Source organism: Micromys minutus, assembly GCF_963924665.1.
Source record: "Micromys minutus genome assembly, chromosome: 15".
NCBI classification, from domain to species: domain Eukaryota; kingdom Metazoa; phylum Chordata; class Mammalia; order Rodentia; family Muridae; genus Micromys; species Micromys minutus.
Window position 1 is genome coordinate 9,353,891 of NC_137984.1, and position 26,681 is coordinate 9,380,571.

Genomic DNA, 26,681 nt, shown 5'->3' on the forward strand with positions numbered 1-26,681 from the left:
CCCCAGCCTAGAAACAAGAGTGTTATCCATTCACATATCTTTCCCATTAGAACGAGATTCCCAGAACTGTGAAAAATTGTTATTACTCTTGTGTTTTCAGTTCTTAAAGACCTTTGGCCACAGTTAAGTGTTCTGCAATTTCAAAGTATAACAAAAGACTGTTTAACTTTTGAAAGTATTTGCCAACTTCTATTTTATGATTCAGCTATGAATCAATGTCTACTACAAATTCCAATTCCTTATTTTTGCTGTTTTCTTAATAGAATATCCAGTAGGAAATAAAAGAGTGGAGGTTTCAGTGATTTCAATGTTGGGAAAGGCACAACAATATATTTGAGGAAGTAAAGTAACCATCTGGGTAAAAATTAAAAAAATAAACAGGATAAAAATAAGAAAACCTTCTTCTTACAATGACAATGAAAATTTCAAGTTGCTGAAAGCAAGAAGTAATTGTAAATAGGGGAAATTAAGAAAATGGAGATAGCTAGAATCAGCCAATAAATCTATAAGGTTCCATAAATTGATGTAGTATTAAAATGACAATGAGAAACAGGAATTATGGTGAGATAATTAGACTATGTGAGCAAATGTGATTCTTATCATATGTCATAACAAAAAAATGTCAAAGTCAAACATAAAGATATCAGATATAAAACTGAGTTTATTCAATGCTTCAATGCTTTCGGAATAGATGGCTGCAATAATTTCCATATCAAGGACAAATGATTTAATGGTTAAACTGTATTTTCACTTGTGTTATTTTGGGGGAACAGCAGAGATAATCAAATTCCCTTCCTGTTTTCTCCTATCTGTTTAAAGGTCTCTATGAATGTATTCTCTAGGCACATTGTTTTAACTTGGCTTCCAGTAGGTGAAAAAATTACTTACTTATTTAATTTTTAAAAAGACAATGGAGTTAAATGAAATAATATGTGAATCAGTAAAAATTTCTTTCTTAATCAGGGACACACCATTTTGTAAAACACCTCTATATTGATTGAACTACGGTATTTCCTTATACTAAACAAACTTGATATTCAGAACTGAAGTGATTTGGTTTTCTGGATTCTTGCCCTCCTTTCTCTCAATGTTGTTTCATGGAAAGCATGTCTATCAGCAGGTACTAAAGTGTATTAATTAACAACATGGCATAAGATCCCTGCCTCCTCAGAAACCTATAAGAAAGGAGAGCCTACCATTGTATCTGAGGTAGCCAAAGGCTCCTCGGGACCCCTATAATGCTTCTGTTGGCCTAAGAAATAATATATCCTCCAACAGTTCTTACCAAAAAGTACAATCTGCCTCAGTAGTGACCTACTCAGAAGTGAGAAACTGGTCACAATTCATTATTATAAAGTCAAAATGACATTCCATATGAGATATTTGGTAATCTCTTAAAGAAATAGGACATATATGGTAGATCAAGGGGCCAGTGATGAAATTTGAATTCTTTCTTCAGACTAAGTTGAAACACCAGGTCTACTGAGAAAGCTAAATGTCACTATCTGAAAATAGTGAAATAGAAGTTTTGTTTGAATTAGTAAAAAGGGAAGGAAAACCTCTCCTTTAATATATATTGAAAAGATAACCACCCTAACTGAGCACACCATAGTATAAAAACAGGACTTTCAGACCTTGAAGCAGGAACTTACCTGAAACCCTTTTCCAACTGACAACAGTAGTAATTAAGGAAGTCATAAATTTAAGAAAGAGACAAAGTTCATTGGATGAGTTATTGGGAGGGGTGCAAGGTTGTAATATGGTACTGATGTATGAGATTCTTATAAATAATTTAAAGGATGAATAACAGAGTTTGTCTTCTTACTAAGAAAACAAGAAAATTTTCATTCAATGCATATCATTGGCTTGTATGTGTCATAACTAAACCAATTAAGGTCACAATGAAACCTTGGATTTGCTAAGAGGTATTGGTCATGCTTCCAGCAATGCACCAGTAACAGCTCCAAATCTCTGCCCTTGTGGAACTAATGTTGTATTAGTAAAGGTGGAAATTCAGTCAATAAAAAGGAGGTCCCATCAAGACATGTCATGGGGACTGAACAGAGTACAAACAGAAGCCTATGGAGAATCCTATCTATAAAGTGTTTTTTTCTATTATAAATTGACCCCCCCATGAGACCAGGACATTAAAGGAAGACCTAAAGGAGTTAAAGGGCAAAGCAAAAACAAAGAAAAAAGGAATTGAAAACAAATGTAATGAGGTGGAAATGTACTGGGCGACTTTCTGGAAGAACAGAAATGGACTTTTACAACAGTATAATAAAAAGACTCTTAAGAGATGGTCCAAGAAAACTTAAATATGGAAGGGGAAGACCTTAGTGTACTCATTGGTAGATGGTTTAATCCTTGGGAGCTCTGGGGCGAGGGGGTCTAGTTGGTTGATAGTGTTGTTCTTCCTATGGGGTTGCAAACCCTTTCACCTTTTTCAGACCTTCCTCTAACTCCTCCCTTTGTTCAGTCTGATGGATGCTTAGATTCATGCTTTGGTGCCTGTATTGATCAGGCTCTGGCAGGCTCCTGTCAGCAAGAGCTTCTTGGCATTATCAAAAGTGCCCAGGTTTGGTGTCCGCAGATGGGATGAATTCCTAGGTGGGGCATTCTCTCCATTACCTTTCCTTCAGTCTCTGGACCGATCTTTGTCCTTATTAGAATGACATCAGACTTTACAATGGAGACATTAAAAGCCAGAAAAACCTGAGCAGATATTATACAGACTCTAAGATACCACAGATGCCATCTCAGATACAGTGCAAAAAAATCAATCACAATAGATGGAGAAAAAAAGACATTTCACAATAAAACCAAATTTAAGAAACGTTTATCTATAAATCCCACTCAACAAAAGGTAATAGAAGAAAACCTTTAATCTGCAAAAAAATAATAATAACCACATCCAAGAAAAATAACAAGGAATAAATAATCAGACAAGTAAATCAAGATAGGAAAACCCCACACCACCACAACAAAACATTGTAATCAAAAAACACTGCTCACTGGTAATGTTTGTCATTGGTCTCAATACACCAGCAAAAAGGCATAGACAAACAGATCGAATCTGAAAACAGAATTCATCCTTTTATTACACCCAGGAAACAGACCTTATCATCAAGAATAAAGAATAAAAATCATCTCAGTATTAACTGATAAAAAAAAATTCTAAGAAAGTTGACCCAAGAAGTAAACTGGTGTACATATTTTCATATCTCACAAAATAAACTCCTAACAAAAACTAAGTTGAAGAGATAGGGAAGAGCTGAATACTCACCAAAAGAAGAATGTATCAAGAGAATGCTATAATTCTAAACATCTATGAATCAAACATAAGGTTACCCAAGTTTGTTAAAGATAAAGAAGGGAGGGTTTATAGTGTAGGGATAATGACACCAACCCACAGTAAAAACCTTTGACCAAAAATGTGTCCTGTCTACAAGAAATATAGGGAAAATATGGAGCAGTGATTGAGGGAATGGCTAATCAATAACCAGCTCAATAACCTGAGAACCATCCAATGGACAAGCACCAATCCCTGACAATCACTATCAGTGATACTGTGATATGTTTGCAGACTAACATAATTGCCCTTTAAGACAGATACAGAGACCCACAGCCAAACACTGGACAAAGCTTACGGACTCTTATGGAAGAGGTGGAAAGGGGAAGCCCTTTCAGAGGCTCTGAAGAGGATATGAACTCCACAGGAAGACGAAAAAAGTCAACTAACTTTGTCTCTCTTGAGCTACCAGAGACTGAGCCACCAAGGAAAGATCATATATGAGGTGGTTCAAAGCCAGCTCTCTTCCCTAGCACATAAGTAGTAGAACATAAGTTCAGTGTTCATGTAAGTCTCATGAAAACTATAATGGGGGCCATTCCTAAAGCCATTTCCTATCTGTAAAATACCTTCTCCAACTGGGTTGTCTTGTCTGGTCTTAGTAACCCTACAGAGTCTTGATTCCCCATGGTGGACAAATGCCCAGGGGTTCCCATGCTCTCAGAGAAGAAAGGAAATGGGGGTGCAGGTAAGGACTCTGTGAGGAGGAACTTGGAGGAAGGAGCTATGGAAATGATATAAAAGGATTTATTAATGGAGAAAGAAAAGAATCACTAGTACAGGTAGAATCACATTTGAGCCTCAAACAGTAATGATGGATGATTTCTATGCCCCATTATTGCCAATAGACAGGCCATCCAGACATATATGAAGGCAATCTAAATGATACTGATCCAACAACTCTCATCCCCAAATGAAGCTTCCCACATGTACAATCCTGTGTCTCTGCATATATATATTTCCTGTGGTTTTTTTTTAAACGACTTTATTTTGCAAAACAAAGATAAATGTAAAGATTTTAAACATTTTTTGCTTAAAATTATACATTTTTGTCAGTACTGTTTTTTCAGACATTAAAATAAATTTTACATAAAACCATGTGAATATGTTTTTTAGTCAGCACTTGATTTTTCTCAAGGGCTTGACAGTATGCATTGAAAACGTACTAGTTGCAATAAGCGTAAAGTACATGCAAAACAAAACGAAACATGGAAATAGTCAAAGTCTTCTTGTTTTGTGAATATATGTATATTTTTTGTTTTCTTTATTTCTTGGACTTCATACAGTCTGTAGTTGTTTCTGGGGGAGTGCAAGCCTCTGGGGTTAGCATCCCACTATCAGTGACTGCATATTATGTCTGTTCTTTTGTGACTGGGTTATCTCACTCAGAATGATCTTCTCTAGATGCAGCCATTTTCTTAAGAATTTGGTTAAGTCATTGTTTCTGGTGGCTGAGTAGTATTCCATTGTGTATATGTACCACAATTTTTGTATCCATTCGTCTTCTGAAGGACATCTGGGTTCCTTCCAGCTTCTGGCTATTATAAATAGAGCCACTATGAACATTGTGGTGCATATATCTTTGTTGTGTATTAAAGTGTCTCTGGGGTATATGCCCAGAAGTGGAATAGCTGGGTCTTCAGGTAGTACTATATCCAATTTTCTGAGGTATCGCCAGACAGATTTCCAGAGTGGTTGTATTAGCTTGCAACCCCACCAACAGTGGAGAAGTGTTCCTCTTTCTCCGCATCCTCGCCAGCATCTGCTGTCATCTGAGTTTTGGATCTTGGCCAATCTGACTGGTGTGAGGTGGAATCTTAGGGTTGTTTTGATTTGCATTTCCCTGATGTTTTTTTTAAATCTCCTTTTCTTCTGTTGTTGAGTTGTTTTGTCCATTTCCAGCTTGTACTGTTTTGTTTTATATCTTATTCTATTTTATAATTATTCCTTAGATGCCTGCTTGCTTTCTATGTGGAGATGGAAAGTATTCAGATTCAGATGGGAGGTGGGGTAGAGGATCTTAGAGGAGTTAAGGGAGAGGAATTATATTAAGAATATATTGTATAAAATGTGTTCAATAAAAGAAAAATATAAGTAAATAATTCACACACATGTGCATGTGTTCAGATCTAATTCTCTTTGAACCAATACTTTGCTTCCTGCTCACAATGTGAAGGTCTCATCTTCTCATCATGACATATTTTCTATTTTGAAAAAAAAAAACTATTGACTAAATGAGAAATGCTTTACTGATTTAATAGGATGTATAAGAGAAGAAAATGAAACATTAAGGTAATGATTGAACACATAAACACAGGCACACACACAAATATACAACAGAAAATTGAAAGTTTGGGAAAATACTAACTTTTCAGTCATGCTGAATATCTTTATTTTACTTAATATTTTCTTCTGAAATTAATTTTAATTATATTTCCTTAAAGAAATATAGATGTTCTTATAATCCTGATTTCTGAATTTGAATTCTTGCCTAATCCAATTATCTTCTATGAAGACTTGAAAGTTATGCCACATAGACGAATATTTTCCTCAGTACATACTGTTTTACTTCCTCACACTCTGTTGAAGGGTTATAAAGTGATCAGATGCTAAGTAACATCTTAGTGGAGCAAATTGTGCATTTATCTCTCTCCCTTATTTCAAGTATGCAAATATTAGGAAAAATAAGGCATTCCTGACAAGGGAAAAATAATTTCTTTAAATTAAATTCTCAAGCACTTTTTATATGGTTCACAAGAATCCGTCTTTTCTTTTTCAGATATAGCTCATCCAACTGCCACAAACTCAATGGATATAAAAAAATACAGTGGACAGAACTGTATTTTTACCAAAAAATAATTGCTTTTTAATTTTTAATTCTCTGTTAGAATAAATTACTCAGTACATTATACTTATCAAAGGTTTACTCAAAATTACTAATATTGCATCCTTATCATATTTCCAAAAAAACTGAAAGTACTTTCCTTTGAACTCTTTCAACCAAGAGAGAGTCCATTTTAGAATTCTCTGTGCTCCCAGTATCGTCTGGCATCTGTCTCTCCATTATATGAGTATGAATTTGTCCCTAATTGAAGGCTGTCTTGTGATTCTCTCCAGTGTATCTGTCTGTCTGTACAACTGTCTCTGTGCCTACCAAAGGGCTTTGCTTTACTGAGTAGAAAACCTCTAATGGAGAAGGAGTGAGGAATATTTTACAGAAATCTTTACCAGAGTTTTACAAGAGAATAAGGCACTGGCTTCAACATACCCCAATGAATCAGAAAACAAACACTACTAACAACTTCATTGTTTCTCAGTCAATGCCCAAATTTATGTTCAAAATTCATGGTGGATTTTCATTTGTTGCATTTGTAGTTTTCTGTACATGATACAAATGTGTTGTTCTGTGTCAGAGCATGGAAAAATACATAAGACTACAGGTATGCATTATTATGGATTGCAAAAGTTGATTACAGGGGAAATCCAAGGCAATTGAAGCTGGTTGTTACATTGTTCAGAGCAATATGAACAAACAGGCTGAGCACACAGATTTCATTCTTAACTCTTCAGTGATTGCAAGATATATTATTAACTCTCTGAAGTCCGGCAAAACTCTCAGTCACTTAGAATGTAAAAAATATGTTTTATCGAAATGCTTTGCCATAAACATCTCCCTGATCAGACCAAATATTAAACAATGAATAATAGAGTAAAATCAATGTATAATAGGAATCGTTATTAAATATAAGCCAAATAATAAAGTGTTCGACATTTTTGCAACATGTATGATTTTGTTGTAGATAGTATTGGAACCTTAAAGACAAAGAATGTGTATTTTTAACTTTATGTTGAATGTATTTTGTTTATTACAAAAATTTGCAACGAAAAAAAATCATACATTAACACAAAGTCAAAAATAAAAATTGGTTAAGAAATAAGACAATGGCTTGAACCTGTGGTATGTTATATAGATATCATTGAGATTTTTCAAAATAGTTCAGGATTGGGTCATGCTAAAGATATTGTTTAACTTCAGTTAGGTTTTATTTATTTATGTAGACCTATTTTATTAATAAAAATTATAATGTCATAATCAACAATTTTGCATAAAGAACAGAAAAATTAGCATGGCGATCTGAAACTGAATCAAATAATGACATACACCTTCTATATTGTTATCACTTGCCAACCCTTTCTCTAAAATTCAGTTTTTATAGCTACAACAATTTTGTTTTTAAATTATTTTCATTGCTGTAGTAACATTTTTATGCCTTTGAGAAATGGGTCTAATTTGAGCATCCCAATACTCTGAAATTAAATTTTATGTTTTTATCTACAGTCTAGGTGGATTAAACCCCATATTTTTTAAATAACAAATGTCATCATAGTATGTGTGGGACTAAGTAACCTCTAGATTTTTATGAACTAAAACCTTGGATGCATGAAAACTCTTCTCTAGTAAAGTCAGACAGTGAGTTAATAATGCTGCATAGGCAAGGCCTGAGTGTATTTATATGTATCCACACCATATGACGTCCTGAACAGTGACCAGTCATTACAATAGCACAATGGATGCTGTTTTCCTGAGCTAAAAACAAGAAAAGTCCATTTGTCCCATGTGTGCCTTTTTTCTTTTCTTTTTTCTTTTTCTTTCTTTCTTTCTTTTCTTTCTTTCTTTTTTTTTTTTTTTTTGCATCAGGCTCACAGGTTCAAAGAGCACTGCTCTGTCAGGCTCCCTGTGCACATAGCAGATCTAAACTGGAATGCCTATAGCCTACTGAGGTCAAGTATTATTACCGTATGCACTAAAAGTTGAATTAGCACATACTCAGACTTGGGTTTGATCATTTTATTCTGTGTGTTGATAATCTTTCTGGAATGTCACCATGGCTCATGGTAACTTTTCAAGGAATTGTTAATATATATGTACTCAATGAAAGAAGTGAAATGATAACTTATATCAACAAAACCAGGCAGATTTTAATAAGGCAGCAGATATGCAGTGTGTAAGCACTTTCTTAATAAAGCATACTTATAAGACCATGAGAATAGTGATAAGTTGTCTGTGGAAATAGAAAGAGCCCACTATGTTTCTAAGTTTTCCTTGTGAGATGATTCATATCAGTGTTTCTTTCAGTCTAAAAGTATTCCTATTTATGGTCTAATCTGTCTGTTCTGTTCTCTTGGAAATATTACAGAAACCATAAATACTTGATTGAACCATGTGACCTGTGTGTCCATGTTAAAGAGAACACTTTACATGCATTTTCCCTTTAGAGGTATGAAAATTTTAATACATATAAGGAGCACTTTCTATGATGTGGCTTATGGAATGCTTCTGCCATAAAAATACACACTATTTCCTCTAAAAATATGCATACACATATCAACAACTTACTTGAAAAAATTTACTTAGTGCCTTTATAATATTTCAACATAATTCTCTGTTTGAAATAGAATGAGTTGAAGTTGCTGCTCTAGTGTTGCACAATAGACCGTATTCTATAAAATCATAAAACCACATCATTGGATATATTTCTTCAAGTAATATCTGCATATTACCTTAACAACGCTAAAGAACGTATTGATACATTGTGAATTTCTTTTGAAAGAGAATACAAAAATTTGGGTATGCCATTACTGAAGTTTTATTTTATATTTAAAGTGGCTGTGTGTATGTTAAAAATGAAAATAGACACATATTTGTCACCATGCACAAAGCTCAAATCCAAGTGGATCAAGGACCTCAACATAAAACCAAAGACATTGATTCTCATAGAATAGCAAGTTGTAAAGAGCCTTGAACTCGTGGCATAGGAGAAATTTTCTAAACAGAATTCTAATGACTCAAACTCTAAGAACAAGAATAGATAAATGGGACCTCTTAAAACCAGAAAGTTTCTGTAAGGCAAATGACATAATCAATAAGAAAAATTGCCAACATACATATTAGGAAAAAATCTTCACTAACCCCAGATTTGATAGAGGGCTAATAACCAAAATAAATATAGAACTCAAAAAGCTAAACACCAAAATACCAAACAACACACCCAACTCCCCAAAAAAATGGGGTATAGAATTAAACTGAAAATTCACAACTGAGGAATCTCAGATGGCTGAGAAGCACTTAAAGAAATGCTCAAAGTCCTTAGTTGTCAGAGAAATGCAAATCAAAATGACCCTGAGAATCTACCATTCAGAGTGGCTTAGATCAAAACCTCAGGTGAAAACACATCCATTGTTGGTGAGATTGCAAACTGATACAACCACTCTAGAAATCAATTCGGAAGTTCCTCAGGAAATAAGAAATAGATCTACCTAAATACCCAGCCATACTACTCTTGGGAATATATTCAAAAGATGTCCCCCCATGGCACAGGGGCACATGTTCCACTGTATTCATAGTGGCCTTACTTGTGATAACTAGATGCTGGGAACAACCCAGATGTCCCACAACAGAAGAATGGGTACAAAAAATGTGGTTCATTTACACAATGAAATCCTCAGGAATTAAAAATGAGGACATCCTGAGTTTTTCAGGTAAATGGATGGAACTAGAAAATATCATCCTGAGTGAGGGAACTCAGACCCAAAAAGAAATGCATGGTATGTACTCACTAGTGTGTGTATATTAGCAAAAAAATAAAAAATACAGAATACCCAAGTCCAGAGAAGTCAAACCATCAACAATTGAGGCAATGGAGTACTCACAAAAAGGGACCTATCATGACTATGCTCTGAAAAACCAATAGGTAGCTTAAAGAGTCAGATTCGGATATTTGCATTCAAACAATGAACAGAAGCTGCGGACCCCTGTGGTTGAATTAGGGAAAAGCTGAAGGAAGGTTAAGATGAGGGTGATTATGTAATAGGACCAGCAGTCTGAATCAACCTGGACCCCTGAGATCTCTCATACAGTGAGTGGATTACCAAGGAGGCAGCATATATCAGCTGCTATGAGTCTCTCAACATATATACAACAGAGGACTCTCAGGTCTGCGTTCAATCAGAGAAGATGCACCCAACCCTTAAGAGAGGAGGTCCCAGGGAGTTTAGAGTCTGGCAGGATGGATGTGGTGGGAGCATCCTCATGGAGACAGGGCCTAGAAGAAGGAGGTATGGGATATGGAACAGTAGGAGGGTGGACCAGGAAAAGAATAAAATCTTGAGTGTAAAAATGAAATAAAGAAGAAAAAAGAGAAACTTCTTCATATTCCTTAGAAAATATATAGTGATATTATCTTATTTAGTATCAACAAATTGTGTTAGAAAGGATATGGTAAGAAGTTTTTTTTTTTTTTTTTGTTTTTTTTTTTTTTTTTTTTTTTTTTTTTTTGTTTCTAAGCCAGTATTGAAAGCAGCTGTTTTTAGACAAACTGAAAGAAAAATATCAATGATGAAACAGGCAAAGTGAAAAAATAAATTGGGATTTGGCAGAGGGCTCAAGTGTTGAGCACTTGCCTGGTATACTCAGGTCTGGAGTTGAGGCCTATCACCATTTTTTAAAAGGATAGAACTTTTGTCAACTGAACTATTTCAAATTGAAGTGATATCACTTTACAGTTCACAAATGTCAAGTCATTATACCATGTAAAAGGTGAACTATAGGATTCAAAGTGAAGAGCAGAATCCATCAGGACCATCTGGTGTGGAAGAATACTGGCAAGCTTGTTCACTCGATCATGTGCCTTAAGCACTACTCCATGATGGAAGACACCACAAGGCAGGAAGTTTTCCTGAACAAGTTTTTTAAATTCAAATAAATACCCTCCGCTTAAAAAGCTTTCATTCCAATGGCTAGAATATCAAAAGGCATCATTGTTTGAATTTGGTCACTCTATACCATCCAGCCAACTTTCAGTTGCTCATGTGAAGAGGAGCAGATGCTTGTCAATGCCAAATGTGGGATTAGGGGAGAGGGTCGATGATACTAGATAGTTTTACATGTGACACTAACTATATAAGAAAAGGATGCTGGCCATGCTGGGTGACTTCTAAAACTGGTACAAATCTGAAAATTGTCAATAACTGATGCATGTCAAGAGCATGAGATGCTTGTCTGTATTTACATTATCCTTGACTTATTCCAGTGACTCCTACTGTCAGATGTATGTTTATAACAGAATCTATGTCAGGTAGACAAGGACTTATACATCAATAATTGGAGCTTTAGTTCTTCTTGAATAAAGTTGCCCTAGTTTTTAATCCCCATTTCATTCCAGTTGCTGCCATGAGGTTAGACAAACTACCCAGACCATCAGTCACTATTACTCTGCACAGAATTGAACATTGTCATTCTTTCTTTAAGAACAAACTAGTTTGTAAAATCATCATCTAAGCATTAGATAGCCTGTTTTACTGTGAATTGATTTGTTGATTCAAGTTTGAGATTTGGGGCTGCACAAATATAACTAGACTTTTTTTTGAAGTTTTTGACTACTGTGTATGTCAAGACTGCGAGATGTCTTTATATTTACCAGTATTCAAAAGGTTTTGAAGATATTTTTCTTTTGAACAGAGAGTGGTAAATTCTCAGTCTCAAAATTTATCATGCCAAGAAAGTGATAAAACTATTGCCTTTCTACACAGAAATTAGAAATTTAAATTAAGATGTTTAGCATTGGGTATAATTATACAACTTATGAAATGAGTATTTAAATTATGTCCAAATTTGAATCTAGACTTAACCTGTTATATGTTATCTTCAATGTTCTCCATCACTTACATTATATCTGCCAGATGTCATCTACTTTTTTTGACTTTTCTCGAAAGAAAATGTGAGCATGAAAGAACAACAAGATAATTAGTTTAAATTCAAGACAAACTTTTTTTTCTCTTCATTGCCCAGTACCTTTGTCACATTGAGATTTGTTGATTCTAAAAAGGAAAGTAAAACCATATTTATTAAGATAATACATATTCAAAATTTCCTTTTATGATGTACTAAAATCCCTTAAAGTGGTGTTCTGAAGTCTGTCAAATGGCCTCATTGTTGTTTACTTTACCAAAAGTCATATTCCATGACATCTCAAAGGCTGTCATAACAAGAATTTATTAGAACTCAGTATAATAATATATGTAATATGGGAATATTTATATTTTCAACACATCCACAATGACCTAAAATTAGCTCCCATTTGTATGAGATTTTTTTTTTATAAGTGTAAATTGTGTGTTAAGAATTGTCTGTCAAATAATTCAGGAACTAATTCTCATTTACTTTGTCAAAAAACTTGGGTGAAAATATATTCTAAATTACATTAGACAGGGTTTACAATGGGAACTTATTTAAAACAACATTGTCAAGAAAGGCATTTACACAAAACAAACAAAGAAAAACAAACAAAAAATCCAATTCTTTTTCAAAATTTCTCATTTTAAGTGGGGAAACACATTTTCAAAACACATTTTGAGAAACTTCAAACCAAACAACGAAAAATCCAGCAACAAAGAAGGGCTCAGGTTTGATTTTCTTTCCCTGCTCATCAGCCACTATTTTTCTTCAGAATGCAGCTAGTGAAGTTTCCAGAATAATTCCTCTAAAACCAAATCACTAAACAGGAAAATGTTAATCATAGCAATTTCTGGGGGGAGAATAATTGATCTTTCTGTGACCAAGATAAATATGTTTGAATATTGACAGTGTTTCTGAGAAAAAAACATTAAAACAATTTTCTATGATAGCAGATATATGGCTTCATAGGAAACAGGATGCATTTAATTAAATTTTATAAGGTTGATGTCCGTAAGCTTCGTATTATAGCCCATATCACTGAGTCAAACAAGTGAGTCAATCTTTCCCAAATTACTACCAAAATTTACAAACTAGATGTGAAGACTATACTCTATTTACAAAGAACTTGGCACTTACAGAATAAATTATTGACTTTTTAAAATCTAGCCCAGGGCACCCATGGTTTAGGCAAAGGTGAAAGCCAGATGCCATTTGCATTATGCTACATAAATATGAAGAAGGTTTTCCAGCAGGTAAATCCCACAGTACTGTCCCTGTTGCTGAAAGACAGGACCTCCCATTTTTAGTCCATTGTTAGCAGTGGAGTTCTCAGTCCAGAGAAAGTAAAGGCTGCATGTTTTCTTCCTCGCTTTTATCCATGTGTTTCAGTGCAGTAGGATCCACTACTGACTGTGACCTGGAAAAAAATAAATAAAGCCAAGGTCAATGAGTCAGCTCCTGTATTTACCCACAAATATTCTCTTCTGTTTTTGTCCTTTTAATTCACCACTGCTTCCTCTATGGCCCTGAATTTTCTTTTTCTGCATCAAGAGATTTATGAACCATGGATTTTTTTATACATGTAGAGTTTGGCATTAGAGTGAACAAATAATCCCCTCTGGGCTCTGTGGTTATGAGCAGCAAGGGATTCTATACAGAGTATAATAGGATGGATGTTTTCCCCACAACTGAACCAGAATATTCTCTTTGAAATACTGACAATTTTTAGTATACAATAGATATTTTCTGATAAACTATTTCTGGATGGAAAAAGAAAATAATGGAAAGATCATTTGGCATTAGTAATAAGCTTAATTCCTGCTTTAAAACACCCTATAAGACAAATCCAAATATCTACAACTAAATTCTTTATCATCTCTTAATTTGAATTACTGTGTCAACAAAACAAAATCAGAATTTCAATGCAATTTTGTTATGATTCCCACTAGAGTATCCAAATAAAAGAAACCATATGCTTGAATGTTTCAAGAAATTGTTAAAGATTTTTAAAGTAAAAATGTTTATTTGGTCAGGGCACACACAGAAATGTAGACACAAAAATGGAGCAGAGACTTAAGGAAAGGCCTCCAGTAACCTATTGACCAGCCCACTTTCGAAAGAAATAGATCCATCCCATGTATGTACAAAAATCTTGACAATATTACTAAGGCCATATTCTTTGTGTAGAAAGGAGCCTGGCATGGATGTTTACAGTGAGGGTCTACCAACAACTGACTGAGACAGACGCAGATACTTACAGACAGCCATTGGATTGAGGTTGGAGTCCCTATGGAAGAGCTAGAAAAGGATGAATAAGCTGAAGGAGAATTCAACTCCGTGGGAAGAACAATAGCATCAACTACTCTGGACCCCTCAGAGCTCCCAGAGACTAAGCCAAAGAAACAAGAAGCATTCATGGGCTGGTTCATGGTCCTGGGCACATGTGTAGCAGAGAAGTGTCTTATATGTCCTCAGTGGGAAAGGATGTGCTTAATTCTGTGGAGACATGATACCCCGGGGAAGAGGAATACTGGTGGGGGTGAGGTAGGCACTCTAGCACAGGTGAAGAATACAATTTCAGAGGTAGGTGGAGGGGGTATGGAAGGGAAGACCTCAGGAAGGCAACTTTTGGAGTGTAAATAAATACATTAATTTAAAACAGATTAAAAAAAGGAAAGCACAGAATTTGAAATATATATATATATGTATATATATCTTATATAATTATACTATGCATATACACATATACAAACATACACATACAAATATATGTATATTACAGATGCACATTACACATATACATAAATGCATATAAACATACATAAGTGTGGATATGCATATTCATTCATATGCATATATCCTGCTATATGTGTATAGGTATACATGTACATATATGCATATATGCATATGTATATATACATATGCACAAACATGTATTATAGATTCATATATACATACACACACAAGTATGTACTTTTATTAGTAATGTGGAATATGTTTCAAGATTATTATTAGGAAAGAGAATTAAAATGGGAAGGAGAGCAATAATGAGACATGATAATACAGTCGCAGGAAGAACCCACTTTAATGGCTATGGCATTAAGGAGCAGATGCCATTTTAGAGCCCCCTCCAGTAATTTATTCCACACTGCTGCATTCTACCCAATTGCTTTTTGCTGTAGCAATATGCCTCTTGGCAAAGGTCATTAACTCCTGAAAAGGAAGACTCTCGGCTAAATTACAATTGTACTTCCTAATAAAAACGAATGTAATGGAACTAATTATAGTACTAAGGATTCACCAAAAAAGACTCAATTTATTTAGTAAACAATTGTTTCAAAAAACAAAATGAAAATGGAAGTATTCTTTGTATTAATAATTTTATTTACTTACATTTCAAGTGATATCTCCTTTTCTGGCTTTCCTTCCACAAACTCCCACATTCCATACACCCTCACCACATCCCCTATGTCCCTATGTGGGTGGGTGCTCCTCCATCCACTCACATACTCCCACTTTACCTCTCTAGCATCCCCTTATATGGGAGAATCAATCCTCTTCAGGACCAAGGGACTCCCTTCTCACTGATGTCGGATAAGGCCATTCTCTGTAACATATGTAACTGGAGCCATGGGTGCCTCTACATATGCCCTTTGGATGGTGGTTTTGACGCTGGGAACTCTGGGAGGTCTGGTTAGTTGTTATTGCTCGCCCTATGGAGCTGCAGCATCAGTCTGTTCCTTCTGTAATTCCCCTAACCCCTCCATTGGGGCCCCCGTGCAAAATCTGATGGTTGGCTGAGTACATCCGCGTCTCTATTGGTAAGTTGCTGAGAGAATCTCTCAAGAAACAGCTATACCAGGCTCCTAATAAGGAGCTCTTAGTAGCATCAGCAATAGTTACAGGGTTTGAAGTCGGCAGACAGGATGGATCCCTAGGTGGGGCAGTCTCTGGATGGCCCATCCTTCAGTCTCTGTTCCATTTTTATGTTGCTGTATTTCCTTTGGACAGGAACAATTCTGGGTTAAATTTTTTTAGATGAGTCGTGGCTCTATCCCTCAACTGGAGCCCATGTCTGTCTATTGGAAGCAGTCTCTACAGGCTGTATTTCCAATTTGTTGGGTATTTTTGCTTAAGTCCTATTTTTTGGGTCCTGGGAGACTCTCACCTGGGGTCTGGGAATTTTTAATGGCTATCCCACTGTACTTCTCTCCTGTCTCTTCCAATAACTGATCTGGCTCTCTCTTTTTTGCCCTCCTCCTTTTCTCTTTCTACCTCCCATAATTATTTTCTTCTACCTTCTATATAAGATTGAAGTATCCACACTTTTGTCTTTTTTTCTTCTTAAACTTAAGATGCTTTGTGGGTTGTATCATGGATGTTCTGACATTTTTCCTAATCATCAGTGAGTACATACATGTGTGTGCTTTTGTGATTGGGTGACCTCACTCAGGATGATATCATCTAGTTCTATCTCCTTGCCTGTAAATTTTATGAAGTCTTTGTTTTTAATAACTGAGTAGTATTCCATCATATAAACATACCACATTTTCTGAATCCATACTTCTTTAGAGGGACATCTGGATTGTTTCCAGTGTCTAGCTATAAGTCTGCAATAAACATAGTGAAACATGTGTCCTTGTCCTTGTAATTTGTTGGAGAATCTTTTGGGTATATGCCACATAGTGCTATATATATATATATATATATATATGTGTGTGTATATATCTTGTTTTATGTACAATTTTCTGAGGAACCACCAGACTGATTTCTAGAGTGGTTGTACCAGCTTGCAATCCCTCCGACAGTAAAGGAGTGTTACACTTTATCCACATCCTCGCCAGCATCTTCTGTCACCTGAGTTTTTGATCTTTGCAATTTTGATGGGTGTGAAGTGGAATCTTAGGGTCAATTTGATTTACATTTCCTTGATGACTCAGGGTGTCAAACTATTTTTTAGGTGTTCCCAGTCATTTGAGATTCTTCAGTTGCGAATTCTCTTTTTAACTCCATACACCATTTTTAAATAGGGTTCTTTGGTACTCTGGAGTGTAACTTCTTGTGTTATTTGTATAATTTGAATATGGGATGGAGGGTTGGTAAAGATCTTTTCCCAGTCTATGAGTTGATGTTGTTTCCTACTGACAGTGTCCTTTGCCTTATAGAACCATTTTAGTATTATGAGGTCCCATATGTCAATTGTTGATCTTAGAGCATGAGCCACTGATGTTCTCTTCAGGAAAATTTCTCCTGCACCAATGTGTTTAGTGATGTTTCCTACTTTATTGTCTATTAGATTCAGTATATCAGTTTTTTTGTTTTAGTTTTGTTGTTATGTGGAGGTTCTTGATTCACTTGTACTTGAGTTTTATACAAGGAGAAAGAATGGCAATTCATGAAGTATTAAATCTTCACTGAGATTTGGAACTGATTTTCACTGAGATTTGGGATTTGCAGTTGATGAGTTCTAAGGAAGAGCCAATTTTCTTTATGATATCAGTCCCTGGGAGGTTACTTATTAATCAACAAAAGTATATTAATCACGCTGCATATTGTCAGGCACTACCCTGCAGCGTATAAGGTAAATGACGTCTCAAGCACTAAAGACAGGCACACTCTAGTGAACTTTTAGTGTTTATAATGAACCATGTTTTCTCCCTGACAAATTCAAAGAGCAAGACAAAACCCCAGTAGGATTATAAAGCATTTCCAGATTTTAAAAATACCTGAAAGAACAATAACCTTTAATACTGCATTCAGTTCACTTCAAAAGCAACAACACAGCTTGAGTAATGGATAGGATAAAGCCTCCTGAAAGTCCCAAAAGAAAATGCCCCAATTAATTGGACTAGAGAAGCAGGATCCAAACTTACTTCAAATTAGGGCTAACAAGGACATGCTACTCCATCAAGATTATGTTCTCTAAACAAGGATAAATGCAGAATATATAATTAGAAGGTTAACTAGTAGACTAACAGGCTGCTAGTTTAAGGCTATCAATGTGAGTCAACAAAATGATTTGACTTCTTTCAATAGAAGATATTGGTAGAATAGAAGCTGTGAAACAAGGAGGGAAAGGCCAGATGATACCATATCTTGTAAAGTCATAATGAGTTGGTGATTCATTAAATAATCCACAGTCATTTAAAATTTAGCAGTTGTATAAGTACTTAAATCACATTTTTAAAAGGATTTTTGGATTTTCATATGGATTACAAATGGCAGAAGGGAAACTGTCAAAAGCCACTAAGGATAGGCTAAGGCCTTCTTGGAGGTGCCCCTACCCCACCCCCACCTCTGTTGGATGGTACACAATGCGTGAGCTCAATGGCAAGGTCCCAAAGAGACTTGATCTCAAGATTGATTCTTGCAGCTGATATGACTTTTCTGTCATTACTAAACTAATGTAACAATCCCTGGGCATTTGTTTACACTATTGATCAGATTTCCTGCAGATCAACTTAAATATAAACCTTCATGAAATAATGTTGTTTAGATATATTAATGATTCTATAGAACTCCTGATTTAATTCAAATAATTTTAAGAAGAATGCTTTAAGAGATGATGGTCTTAGTTGCTTTGCTAGAAAGATGTAATAAAGTTAGAATCAAGTATACAATATGCTCACTCCTCATAATAGTAAATAAAGGCTTCATAAGAAACAAAATGAGCTTTCATAATCACACCAAGAAATAGCCTTGAGAAAAATTTGTGTCCAAGGAAAAAACATCTAGGTAGGAGGATAAAGCCACAGGTGCATACTATAATAAGGCAAAATTGCTGCTTAAAAATATTAGAATGAAACATTGGTTTGAATTTAATATCTATGGCTCACATTCTAGGTAACGTTTTAAATCTGAGGTAATTTTCTGAAGAACATTTTGTGTAAGATAGTATAAAAAGGTCAGTGAAAGCAAATAAAGTTGGTTTGTTGAAAGGTTTGTCCTGGGGAGCTATGCACCATCCATCCATCCATCCATCCATCATACATCCATACATCCACCCACCCACCCACCCATCCATCCATCCATCCATTATTCCATCCAACGAACCACCTACCCATATATATATGTATATATATATATATATATATATATATATATATATATATATATATATATATATATATATGTACATGTGTAGCCATATGCATATGTATGAAAGCATGCATGGAAGCTTGTGGAGTTGATTGAGATAGTTCAGACCAGCCACAATGTGGTTGTATGAATGTATGTTTCTATACATATTTTCCTGCAGAAAAGATTTTGGTTCTCTCCCTTTTCTTCCCCTCTCATTCACAAAGAGTTAACTAGACTATCCAGATAGGCTTCTGGCTGCCTGGCCAGAGAAAGTAGTGCAAGCAATTTCCCCCTTAATTCCCTGCTGCTATGTAACAGGTATTAATAACCCAAACCAGAGGATTTTAACCACAAAAAATATGGGAGGAAGTTTTAAGAATATGTTTAAAAAGTTACCAGCAAGCATTCAATGGAGTTAGATAAGAGAAGGCCAGAGGCAATCAGTTTTTAAAGCCAGTCCTGAGACCATCAGTCTTTAAAATATTTACACCTCTGTGTCCCATCTTAAGCCATTACAGGTAGGGTTAGGAACAAGGCAAAGATTGAATTTCAAAGGGCAATTAATAGCTAGGTAGTACTGGTACACACCTTTAATCCCAGAGCTTGGGAGACAGAGGCAAGTGGGTCTATGTGAGTCTGGGGCCAGCCTGATATGGAGAGAAAGTTCTGGAATATTAGAGCTACAGAGAAAATCTTGTCTTGAAAAAATTTTTAAGATAATTAGAAAATTCTAGAGAAAAAAAAAGAGGAACACTGTGAGTGACAGGTAGAGCTAGACTGAAGAGAGAAATGTGTGCTCTTGATGGGACTGGATTGATGACACTGTTACAGGAGGAATAACTTTGTCAAATGCTTAGAGAGAAAACTATAGCCATAACAGATACCTGTCTCCTAAGCTTTATTTATTTATATATTTATTTTTATTTTTCATCAATTATTTTAATTTGCATTTCAAATGTTATTCCCCCTTTCCAAGTTTCTTGTCCACAAATCCCCTCTTCCACGCCCCTCCGCTCTGCTTCTATGGCATGCTCCACCACCTACCTACCTACCCACTCCTGCCTCACTGCCCTAGCATTCTCTTACAGTGGGACATTGAGCTTTCACAGAACAAAGGGCTTCCTCTTGTATTAATGCCAAATAAGACAATCCTCTACTACATGTGAATCTGAAGACATGGGTCCCTCCATGTGTACTCTTTAGTTGGTTTAGTCCTTGGAAGCTCTGAGAGCATCTGGTCAGTTAATGATGTTGCTATTCCTATGGGGCTGAAAACACTTACAGCTTCTTAGCCCTTCCCCTACCTCTGACATTGAACTCCCTGTGATTTGTCCCATGATTGGCTGAGAGCATCTCCATCTGTATTTGTCAGGCACTAGAAGAGCCTCTCAGGAGACAGCTATATCAGGCTCCAGTCAGCAAGCACTTCTTGACATTAGCAATAGTGTTCAGGTTTAGAAACTTTATATAAGATCAATTCTGGATTAATATTTTGAAGATTGGTGGATATCTCTTTTCCTTAAACAGGGACTGTGCATAACTTCTAGATATGATCTCTACAGGTCCTCACTTCCTTTTTTTGATATTTCAGCTAATATTATTCCTATTTTGTCAAGAATGCCTCTCACATGGGTCTGGGACTTTCTAATAGTAACTTAGTTCCCCATCTCCTACTGCTACACACCTCTGTTTAATTTCCTGACACTGTACATCTCCATCATCTCTTCCCACATGTGATTCTACCCAGTTTTCTATCCCACTCCTCATTCCCATCCAAATCCCGCCATCCATCTACCTCACATGATTATTCTGTTCACCCTTCAAGGTAGAACTGAAACATCCATACTTTGGTTTCCCTTCTTCTTGAGCTTCACATGGTCTGTGAGTTGTATTCAGAGCTTTTTTCCCCTAATATCCACTTATCAGTAAGTACATAACATATGTGTTCTTTTGTGACTGGGTTATTTCACCCAGGATGATATCTTCTAGTTCCCTCCATTTGCCTGTGAATTTCATGAAGTCATTATTTTTAATAGCTAATTAGTACAATATTGTATGTATGTATCACATTTTCTGTGTTCATTTCATTGCTGAGGGACAGCAGGTTTGTTTCTAGCTTCTGGCTCTTATAAATAAAGCTGCTATGAACAAGGTAGAGCATGTGTCCGTGTTATATGTTGGAACATCTTTGGGGTATATGCCCAGGAGTGGTATAGCTGGTCCCCCAGGTAGTACTATGTCCAATTTTCTGAGAAAATGATGGACTAATTTCGAAAGTGGTTGTACTAGCTTGTAATCCCACCAGAAATGGAGGAATGTTCTTCTTTCTCCACATCTTTGCCAGCATCTGCTGTCATTCTGAGTTTTTTATCTTAGCCATTTTTATGGATGTGGGGTGGAATCTCGGTGTTGTTTTTATTTGTATTCCCTGATGGCTAAGGATGCTGAACATTTCTTTAGTTGGACAGTGGGGATTCATCAGTTGAGAATTTATGTTTAGTTCTGTACCATATTTTTAATCTAGTTATTTGGTTCTCTGGAGTCTAACTTTTTGAATACTTGTATATATTGGATATATATATCCTCTATTGGATATAGGATCAGTAAAACAGGCTGAGAAAGAAATTAGAAAAACAACACCCTTCACAATAGTCACATATAATATAAAATATATTGGTGTGACTCTAATCAATAAGTGAAAGATCTGTAAGCAAGAACTTCAAGTCTCTGAAGAAAGATATTGAAAGAGACCTCAGAAGATGGAATGGTCTCTCATGCTCAGGATCTACAGTATTAACACATTAAAAATGGTCATCTCACAAAAAAGAAATAATCAGATTCAATGCAATCTCCATTAAAATTTCGACTCACTTCCTCACAGGGGTAGTGAGAGCAATTTTCGTATTCATTTTGATCAAAAACAGAAACAAAAAAAAAAACAAAAAAAACAAAAACAAAAACAAAAAAACAAAAAAAAGAAAAAAAAAAACAAGGATAGTGAAAAGTATTCTGAACAACAAGAGAACTTCTGGGGAAATCACCATCCCAGACCTCAAGCTCTATTACAGGGCAATTATGATTAAAAAGTCCATGGTATTGATACAAAGGCAGGTAGGTAGACCAATGGAAGAGAATTGAGGACCCACAATTAAACCTATATACCTATGGTCACCTGATCTTTGACAAAGAAGCCAAAAATATCCAGTAGAAAAAAAGAGCATATTCAACCAATGGTGCTGGCTCAAGTGGTGGCCAGCATGTAGAAGAATGTATATTCATCTGTTCTTATCTCCTTGTACATTGCTCAAGTCCAAGTGGATCAAGGACCTCCACATAAAACCAGATACAATGAATCTAATAGAAGAAAAAGTGGGAAAGAGTCTTCAACACTTCAGCACAGGGGAAAATTTCCTGAACAGAACACCAATGGCTTATGCTCTAAGTTCAAGAATCGACAGCACCAGGCTCTAAGATCAAATATAGACAAATGAGATCTCATAAAATTGAAAAGCTTCAATAAGGCAAAAGACATTGTCATAAGGACAAAACAGCAATGTACAGATTGGGAAAAGGCCTCATAGATTTTATATAGCTCACTTGCAAATAGTCAAATCATACTGTCATAAGGTATACAGGCTTTCATTAAACTGTCTGAAAGTCTCCAGATGAACCCCATTACACACACACATACACACACACACACACACACACACACACACACAAATACACAATCACAGTGACTGTGATGAAACAGTGAGAATATTTTTCACAACTTTTGTTAGAACTAAATATATTAATTTAAAAGAGGCACACTCATGAGTCTTTTTATACTAAATGCTAGAATATAATGGCAAGTTCCAGGAGATTTGCTTTTCCTAGGTGACAGTTATCCAATGGCAATTAATTTTATGGATTTTAATTTTAGAGACTGCTAGAGCTGGAGAAATGCAAAGTTTTAGTTACACATTTGCTGATTTTAAGTGCACCTCAGTAGTGAACTGAACTATCAAACAATAATTCAGGAGGTTAATGAATCTTTATGTTGCTGATACCTATTCTATACAGATGCCAACAGAAAGGAGCTCAGAAGCCTAAAGTTGGCATAGAGACAAACATGTTTAACACTAGAGAAAATGATTGCAGGGAAATATCCCATTTCTTTACTTTTACTCCCAGGAGATGTTCAGTTGCCTGTAGTGAGCAAAACATCATCATCATCATCATAATCATCATTATCATCGTCACACAAATATAGTCTTGTGCACATATACACATAACACAGAGCAATATGAGGAGAGACAGAAACAGAGACAGAAGGACAAAGACAGAGAAACAAACAGAAAATACAGTCAGAGACATAACAGAAGGGAGGAGAAGAGTCTCTTCTTGAAACCACCTGAATCAAAACCATAATCAAAGAAGCACCAATATTTCGTGAGAAAAGGGTGCATGCCGGGCTGTAGCGTGACAAGTGAACTGTGTCTTTCTTGAGGTATCTGGGAATCACACGCTTCTATAAATACAGATTAGACTGAGTTATCTGCTATCATCTTTTTGTTGTATTCTCCTGAGGTCTGGAGATGCCTGGGAATCGGTCATATTGTTTGCTACAGGAAGCAGAGGGAGAGTTAACTATGCAGCATGTGTCTGCCATTCTCCCACCCACTAATGGAAGGAAACAGGCATAAAACATTATGAGGCAAAACGGAAGATAGACTCTATCTCAGCAGTTAACCTTTTGATGATTAAACCTATAAAGGACACAGAGCTTGGCACACAAAATGACTATTTTTAAAAAGACTGGGCAGAGATACTGAACAGGTAGTACAAGTTTGAGTGTAGTGTTTGAAATTGTCTGTGTGTGTATCTGTGCATGTCTGTGTTATGTGTTGTGTGTCTTTGTAATTATTATGACATTTTCTAAGTTATTAATTGGTATTATATGTACTAAGAACAATATCATTGTTACTACAAGACTTTAAAATGCTATCAGAAAGGAAATCATTTATGGTGGGGAGAACAAATTAAACTCAGCCTGCCTTCTCCAAGCAGCCTTGCCCTTCCTGGTCTGTCCATAGCATACCTCTTCATGGATTTGGGGGAGAGTTCCTTGTCCACTTCCTTCACAGGCATGCTATAGGAATCCACGTTGTATTCACTGTCATCATCATACTCATGGTCTAGCAGGGTTCGTGCCCATGTCCCCATGTCATAAGGGGGCAACATTCCTCCAAATTCAGAAGGTAGGATCTCAGGATGAATTAGTTGGTGTAGACTGTTCAAGTTGTTACCATGCAAAAATATCTAGAAATGCAAGGTGAGAGTCAGGGAGGAAACAGAGAAAAATACTAAATACAATCCAAAGACAATGGGGAATGGGTGAAGTTAGAAAAACAAATGTAAGAAGCTTATATGGCTCTTACTATCTTTAAGTCTCTCCTCTATTCTTTTAAGAGACAATACTGCACCATCATTTAGCATTTCATATAAAGGTTCTAAGGGGCAATAATGAGTTTGGATGGACAGATAATCAGTGGGCCAAAGACTTAGAACCACAAAGTTGATTTTCTGCTTCTTTGATAGGGCCATGAGCAAAGGCTGAGCTCCACATCATCATGGTGTTGGCTGTTCACTACGGTCATATTCATATGGGTGCTTCTTAGTCAGCCTTTTCTCATGAGTGAATTATCAGTGCCAGATCCATCCAAATTATCAAAGCCAAAAGCTGCCTCCATATCCATTTTCTCTTGTCAATAATAATAGGAATATTGTAGCTCCTCTATTGTTGTTTCATACTTTGAAGTGGATGCCATAAAGAATCAAATTAGCATCCTCATAAGAAAGAGCAGAGTGAGGCCCAGCCCAACAGAAGATTATGATCTGCATAATGGCTAACACCCTGTATCATAGAGATCTATATATTCATTGTCCCAATGAAAATTAGAACAATAAATTAAAAGGGAAACATATAAGTATACTTAAATCGTTTGTATTATTGTCAACAGAGTATTTTTATAAGATAAAAATTAATTCAAGTCACAATATTAATAATTTGCTATCTTCATCAACTGTTACCAGTTTTTTATTGTTTTATTAATAATCATTTAAATATTTCTATTTTTACCATCATAAATATTAAAACATCATTCATTAACATGTTGATATAACAAACCTTTCCAAGAAATGAGATTATACCAGTGAATATAAAACATTTTGCAGTAGTTAATAATACATATCTTTATTAGAAATGTCTTTAAAATATGGCTAGCTGGAGCTGAGCTGGAAGCTTCCTACCCATTGGCTGAATTTTATAGATTCTGAAGGGGCTGTGGATACTGTTTGGGAAGACCAGGCATCAGCCATCTTACCTGGCTACTATCCTATTAACTGCAGCACCAACCTGCCACTTACCTGCCAGGTAAGATTTGTCCACTTGTAAAGTATGGGTACAACTATTATGAAGGCATCCATTTGTTCTTAGAGCAGAAGAAATTCATGATGTCTCCTTTGTAAACAAGGTTAAAAGTCATGGCTGAGAAATGCCTCAGTGTATAGGTATAAAAGGAGACATCCCAGATCTCCCTCCATTGAAGAATGGTTCATTTACACAGTGAAATATTAGTCAACTATTAAGAATGAGGACATCATGAGTTTTGCAGACAAATAGGTGAAACTCAAAAATATCATCCTGAGTGAGGTAATTCAGACTCAAAAGATGTATGGTATGTACTTACTGATAAGTGGATATTAAGCAAAAAGTACAGATTACCCAGCATACAATCCACAGAACTCAAGAATGCCAAAAAGCTGAAGGACCCAGGAGATAATGCCTCAGTATCACATGAAAGAGGAAAAAAAGCCATTATGGGGTACAGAGAGAGGGAGGGACCTGGATAAGAGAGGGGACAGGGAAGGGAAAAAGGAAACAAGATCAGGTATTGGTATATGGGGGAGAGTAACAAGAGTGAAGCCCTGAGGGTCAGCAAAATATAAGAACAGGCAACCTCTAGAGATCAGAGATCTCTAGAATGCAACCGAGACCTGGGAGGTAAGAAGTACTCAGGACTCAAAGGAAGGGACCTTAAATAAAATGTCCAACAGTGGGGAGAAGGAATTTGTAGAGTTCACCTTCAGTAGAAAGACAGGACATTGAGTGGAGGGATGGGATTACAATCCTATAGTCAAAAACTCTGACCCAAAATTGATCCTGTCTAAAAGAACTGCAAGGACATGAAAATGGAGAAGAGCCTGAGGAGAAGAAGGTCCCATGACCGGTTGAAAGTGGGATCTAGCTCAAGGGAAGGCTTAAAGGCCTGACACTATTACTGAAGTTATTCTGTGCTTACAGACAACATCCTAGCATGGACCTCTAAGAGGTCCAACAAGCAGCTACTGAGACAAAAGCAGAACCTTATACCAAATAGTGGACTAAAGTAGGAGATCCCTGTGGTTGAATTAAAAAAAGGCTAGAAAAACATGTGGAGGAGGGTGACCCCATAGGAAAACCAGCTGTCT

General features: G+C 36.0%; 1 protein-coding gene across 1 annotated transcript in view; it reads right to left on the minus strand.

The window, feature by feature from the left end:
* Positions 1-13,415: 13,415 nt before the first annotated feature.
* CLVS2 (clavesin 2) overlaps positions 13,416-26,681 on the minus strand; it is a gene marked incomplete at both ends in the record, with an annotated part of 73,367 nt that continues 60,101 nt past the window's right edge. The window contains 2 exons of the mRNA XM_080929476.1: positions 13,416-13,503; positions 24,250-24,470. Of these exons, the coding sequence (XP_080785602.1) occupies positions 13,416-13,503; positions 24,250-24,470 (309 nt within the window). The remainder of the gene's footprint in view (positions 13,504-24,249; positions 24,471-26,681) is intronic.